The sequence below is a fragment of the Crinia signifera genome, chromosome 11 (genome assembly GCF_055691185.1).
Source record: "Crinia signifera chromosome 11, ASM5569118v1, whole genome shotgun sequence".
In the NCBI taxonomy this organism is placed as follows: Eukaryota; Metazoa; Chordata; class Amphibia; order Anura; family Myobatrachidae; genus Crinia; species Crinia signifera.
In genome coordinates this window covers 43343519-43349905 of record NC_139227.1, presented here as the reverse complement: position 1 = coordinate 43349905, position 6387 = coordinate 43343519, and the positions used below count along the sequence as shown (strand labels likewise).

Sequence of the window (6387 nt, the reverse complement as noted above, 5' to 3'; positions counted from 1 at the left end):
TTTTTATAAATGTAATGGTCCAAAGGGACGTTATCCTAACCCCACTGCTCTATATCAAACTCCAGTAACCCGCAATCCTCCGTCTGCTGGAGAACTACAAGTTCCAGCATGCTTTCACTTATAGTTCCACAATGGCCATACTGTCAAACAAATAACCACATCTGCTCTGGAGACTTTCTCCCTCATATCTCCTCTATACCCCCCTCACTCTCCCACTCATGCCTCCTCCTTACTCCCCTCTGTGAGACCCATTTGATGCTGCTGCAATTCAGATTGGGGTCAGGGTTGCTGGAAACTTGGGGGCAGTACGCCCCCTCCCTGTGGCAGAGGCACTGCCTGCTGCCTGGATTTTTGTTCTCAGACTGAGAAACATCATTGCTGGCTCTGCAGTGTCTGGGGGGTGGGGGGGGTAATTGAATCCTGGGGTGGGGGGTAATTGAATCCTGGGGTGGGGGGACCCTTATGTAAGCGGTCTCTGCCCTGCATGCCAGCACATGAGCGTCCTGCACTGCCTGCAATGGCCATGATGTACAATGCACATAGGAACAGGTTAAACTGATCCCCACACTGGATGCTGCTACAGCAAGGCTGTTCCATCTCACTGCATAGGCAGGGGAGGGAGGGCACTGGCTTCAGCCCCAGCTGCTAACTTTGCAGAAAAGGACTGAATCAGGGACTGGGAGAAAGCTCATTCCAGAGATAGAACAGCAGCCACATCCAGGTTCTGCCAGGTGATGGCACCTCAGACAATGCTGTGCCCAGCTCCTGTTGTCCCCTGCAGCTCATGGAATTTCTCTGACTCAGACACCAATGCTACACAGCTTCATCTTCAGACTGCATGGCAGGACTGAGAGGTGAGCAATGTATTCCGTCTGCTGCTGCTAATGCAATCCTAGGGTAGCAGAACCCCAGCTCTGTGCAGCCCCCCAATAATCCTAGAGGGTGCAGAAACCTGGGCTCTTATCCAAGCCCCTAATTCAGTGTTTGCATTAAGTCCCTGTATAGAAATAGGTCTGTTTGGAAGGATCATTTATTTGTATTCCTATTCCTGCTTGGATGCAAAGACCCAAATATTGTTTGTATTAATGGTATAGGGGGGGTCGGGCTCAGGATGAACAGGGCAGAAGTTTAGGATGCATATGTATATACTATATATACATACAGTACTGTATGTATTATATTTACTGGGCTGGTGCATAGAGCGGAATAGGGGGCTGCTGCTTATTCTGCAATGTCAGGAATGGGGTCCTGGTGCTAATTTCCCAGGGTGATGTGTGCTGGTCACCCCCCTCCCCAACCCCCTTCTCCAGTACACTGATTTCTTTCTCTTCCCAAAAATACGAGGGCTTAGGGCGGGGGGTGGGTATTTGGTGGTAGAGGGGATCTCTGCAATGCTATTACTTCATCTGTAATTTAAATATGATGCTGTAGCTCAGACAATTATTATGCCCTAGGAAATAAGGGAACATTAACTGTGGGGAGATGACAGGCGGTGCATTGCTAATGCACATTACAGGGTTACATGGGGAGGAGGGGGGTCATTTATATTGCATATTAATTCTTAAAAGTCTGGTCACCTTTGTGTCAGGTGCAATTGGTTACAGTTCATACTTATGACTTAGGCGTAAGTCATTAGCTGGTCTCTATAGGGCATTGAAATCCCCCTATTGTTGCGACAAGTGCACTGGTGATGTATCATCCCCTGTAGTGAGCTTCAACCTGCAAATACAACAGTCCCCATAAGCCAAGAAAGGGTGGTATAGAGTCCTAGAGGGGGGACAGAGGAGGCACCAGGCACTGCTGAATAATGTATGGTGAGGAGGCTCCACCAAAGCCAGCTCGGTGGGGGTTAAACAGACGTGCCCTCTCCCATCCCTCCGCCTCCTCCTCTCACTGGAGTGGAGCACTGATGAGCATTTTTTGGGCTAAGTAGATGCTGGTTTAAACTCCTCTATTTGATGATACCGAAAGAAGCCAAATAACCTTTGTAGATATATTTTTTGGGTGGAAAAGGGGGGGTGAGGTCATTTCCTGACTCCACCAAATCTCCCAGCTGGATTTAGGGATGCAGGTGGTGCTCAGTGCGGTGGGGTTGATGATCACTGTTGTGGATTTTGGAAATTGAGAAATCACCACCAACCAACAACCACCCTCTGCTTTGGTCTGCTTGCAGGTCTGCCCTGCACAGAGAGGATTGGGATAGACGGGAGATCTGGATGAGCCCAGGCTGTTCCTGGTTGTCCCTGCAGCCGTCACAAGGAGACAGATCCCAGGTCAGACAGCAACAAGCAATTCTTCGCTCCGCTGGTCTGGGGTGACATGAAGTCTCTTCTGTTGGCTCCTCGTTAGGGCTCCCGCACAACCATTCTGGGGATGGGTCTCGGATGGATCCTGCACCCGGATCACAGCTGATCCAAGAGGAGACCCCTCAGGTCTCAATGTGGATGTTATAACGAGGAACACGGTGGTGTGGTCTGCATCTTGGAGGACATACCGGTGATAACTTTCCTCCTGTACCTCCTGCAATTTATCATTATCTGCCATGGGATTGGAAATCTCTTAGTTCTCTATTGGAAACCCTAAGTGTGGTATTGACTCGTTGCTCTGCACCCCTAAAACTGACATGTATGAGATGGAAAGGCAAGGGCTGTTTGGCGCTCTCTGTTACCTGGTGCTGAATTCCCCTCTGCTCTTCAGTGTACACGGTAAGTGCCCCCCATGCTTACCCCCATCCCTGTCCTCCGTGCCACCATCACCGTGCCATGCTGGGGTTGCAGTTACATGCCCCCCCCAGTCGTAGGGGGGGGGGGGGGCACTCAGCTACACAGGTGCAGAATTAAATCCCTCTTGCATTACCAAGTTGCAATTTGAATTTCAAATGAGACTTTTGAGCAATGTAGACAACAATGTAACATCTGCACCGAGAGCCTGGGAGAAAACCAGTCAGGAATATGTATATGAGAGCTGGGGGGGGGGGTGTTGTGTGTATGCAGCAGTGGGGTCATGGTCCTCGGTGAGACATAATTAAGGGGGGGTGCATGAACTATATTTATTAGGGAGAACACAAACAAGTGGCATGCCTTAACATTGCATTGTCGCAGGGTGTATAATGGATGGTTCCAGGGGTGTATTTGGGAGACCTGGTGCAGTAAGCACTGTTGTGGAGAGGGGACAGGTCTGCAGAAAGGTGGTGGAGAGGAGTGGGGGGGGGGAGGGGAGGGGGGCTGTCATCATCAGTTGTTATAAGCAGAAATTGGCAAGAAAGCATTGGGCAGGGAAGCTGCACATATATTCTATTGTTTTTTTATTATATACATATATATATATATTTTTTTTTTAATGCACTGGATTCAAATTTAGGAATCTACTGTAGTGCCATGAGCTAGATCAGATTATCGGATCCTGTCTGTTAATCTCTGCTGTTAACCAACCCCCTGTAATTCTATCTTCTGTTCCCAGCCACATTCACTGAAGTCCCCAAAGATGTGACAATAAGGGAGGGAGATGACATTGAGATGCCTTGTGCTTTCCGTACCAGCGGTTCTACATCTTTCTCTTTGGAAATCCAATGGTGGTACCTTAAAGAGGCAACCAGGGAAACGGCCCTGGAATTAGCTATCACTGCCCCCGGGAGCAGGAACAAGGTAACCACTACTCCTGAGCCTGTCCTACATTACAGACACCGGATAGACATCACCCCCCCCCCACACACACACACACACACACACACACTGCTCATGGTCACTGTCACTCTCAGCCAATGGGACCAGGGCAGAGATGGGGCAATGAGGCATCAGCTACCAGGAGATTGCCCGGGTAGAGGTATGGTGGCATCAGACCAATGTTGGACCCCAATAATAGAACACTAAGGAGGCTGCTGTTCTCTCTATTCCCGTCTCAGTACTAATATATGAGTCCATGGCAGCTGAGCCCCCAGGCTGCCTCCCGGTCCTGTAATTAGTTATTTACATAGAGGTAAATAGATATTGACAGTAAGCATTACTGAGGTAAATGTATGCAGGGCGAGCGGAGGAGGCAGGATGGTTCTCCCTCCCCGGCTGCCAGCTCCCAACGCATCACTATTTGCTGGTTTGGAGATAGAAGTCAATTGACCCCTTTTTAATACAGGGACAGTGCTCTGCTACTGCAATAATTCAGTTTTATATGATTTGGCTAACGCTCTCACAGGAGGCTCATCCGCCCACAGTTACTTCACACTGCAAGCCACTGCAGATTATAAATCTATATGTGTGTATCTATGTGTATATATATGTGTGCTTACTGTGTACACACATACACATATAGACACACACATAGAGACACACAGTCACACAGACAATCATGCACACATATAGACACATAGACACACATTCACACAGACACGCATAGATAAACATACATAAAGAAACACACACATATAGACACACACTCCCACAGAGAAACACATACACATACACAGAAAAACATACATAGACACACACTCACACACACATATAGACACACACTCACACCGAGACACACACTCCCACAGAGAAACACACAGACACGCACACAGATAAACATACATAGACACACACTCATACACACATATAGACACACACTCACACCGAGACACACACTCCCACAGAGAAACACACAGACACGCACACAGATAAACATACATAGACACACACTCATACACACATATAAACACAGAGACACACAGACATACATAGATAAACATTCATAGACACACACTCACTCACACACACATATAGACACACACTCACACCGAGACACACACTCCCACAGAGAAACACACAGACACGCACACAGATAAACATACATAGACACACACTCATACATACATATAAACACAGAGACACACAGACATACATAGATAAACATTCATAGACACACACTCACACAGACAAATATATATAGACACACACTCACATACACACACACAAACCCACATACACACACACACATAAACAAACACACTCACACCCTTGTCAGAGCCAGCATACTAAAGTAAGTGGTATGTAGTTATATATAATCATTTATGTCTCTGGCAATCAGAATCTGGATGGTGTAGACCATATATACATATATATATATATATATATATATATATATTTGCACCATCCAAAGTGGCTGCAGAAGAAATAAGAGATTTATTAACTATGATATCTGGTCCCTAAGGATCCCCTCTCCTAATGTACGTTTGAATTCATTTCTGTCACAAAATTACTAATCTTCTCTCCCCTACTCTTAGCTTTCTGACAGATGATCCCCCCTCACTCTCCCTCTCGTTCCCCCTCTCCCTCTCCTTCTCATTCCCTCTATCACTTGCCCTTTCCCTCTGATTCCATCTCTCACTCTCCTTCTCATTCCCCCTCTCCCTCTCATTCCCCCTCTAACTCTCTCCTTCTCATTCCCTCTATCACTTGCCCTTTCCCTCTGATTCCATCTCTCACTCTCCTTCTCATTCCCCCTCTCCCTCTCATTCCCCCTCTAACTCTCTCCTTCTCATTCCCTCTATCACTCGCCCTTTCCCTCATTCCCTCTCTCCATCTCCCTCTCATCCCCCCTTTCTTTCTCCCTCCCTCACTCTCTCCTTCTCGTTCCCCCTCTCCCTCTCCTTCTCATTCCCTCTATCATTTGCCCTTTCCCTCATTCCCTCTCTCCATCTCCCTCTCATCCCCCCTTTCCCTCTCCCTCCCTCTCTCACTCTCTCCTTCTCGTTCCCTCTCTCCCTCTCATTCTCCCTCTTATTCCCTCTCATTCCCTCTCTTATGCTCCATCTCATTCCCTCTCTCCCTCTCTTTCCCTCTCTCCCTCTCTTTCCCTCTCTCCCTCTCTCCCTCTTTCCCTCTCTCCCTCTCATTCCCTTGCCCTCTCCCTCTCATTCCCTCTCTTATTCTCCCTCTCATTCCCTCTCTCAATCTCCCTCTCATTCAATCTCTCCCTCTCCCTCTCATTTCCTCTCTTTCATTGTTAATCTCTCTCTCTCTCTCTTCCGTCTCTTCCTCTGATATCCTTTTCTTCCCCATATATCCACCTGCTCCCATATTTTCCTACTTCCCTCTGTATTTCTGGGCTTATTTTCTGCGTTCTCTTTGTATCTCTCCCCAATCACTCAGATCAGTCTCAGACACTAGTTCTGCCTGTCATATAAAATAATGTTATGTAGTTACTCCCAGAGTATGTCTCCTTGCATCATGCATCTCTCTCTCTGACTCTCTTGCTCTCTATCTCTCTCGCTCTTGTGCTCTTTTCCCGTGTTTACCGACACTCCCAGCCAAATCTCTGAGCTCCCCCCTTTCTTCTTTTCTCTCCCTCATTCCCCAGTCCCAATATCTCTCTCTCTCTCTCTCTGCATCTCTTCCACCCTCTCTCTTAAAC

The 6387-nt window shown here is 47.6% G+C and overlaps 1 protein-coding gene across 2 annotated transcripts in view; it reads left to right on the top strand.

Annotated features, from left to right (window-relative positions):
- Positions 1-569: 569 nt before the first annotated feature.
- The window catches only part of VSTM2B (V-set and transmembrane domain containing 2B), a 44321-nt gene continuing 38503 nt past the window's right edge, over positions 570-6387 (top strand). Inside the window, exons 1-3 of one of the 2 annotated variants that reach the window (XM_083165491.1) lie at positions 570-854; positions 2174-2705; positions 3460-3644. In XM_083165491.1, the coding sequence (XP_083021617.1) occupies positions 2624-2705; positions 3460-3644 (267 nt within the window). In that variant the 5' untranslated portion in view covers positions 570-854; positions 2174-2623. Of the gene's footprint in view, positions 855-1526; positions 2706-3459; positions 3645-6387 lie in introns of those variants that run through there. The other variant, XM_083165489.1, reaches the window with a different exon arrangement.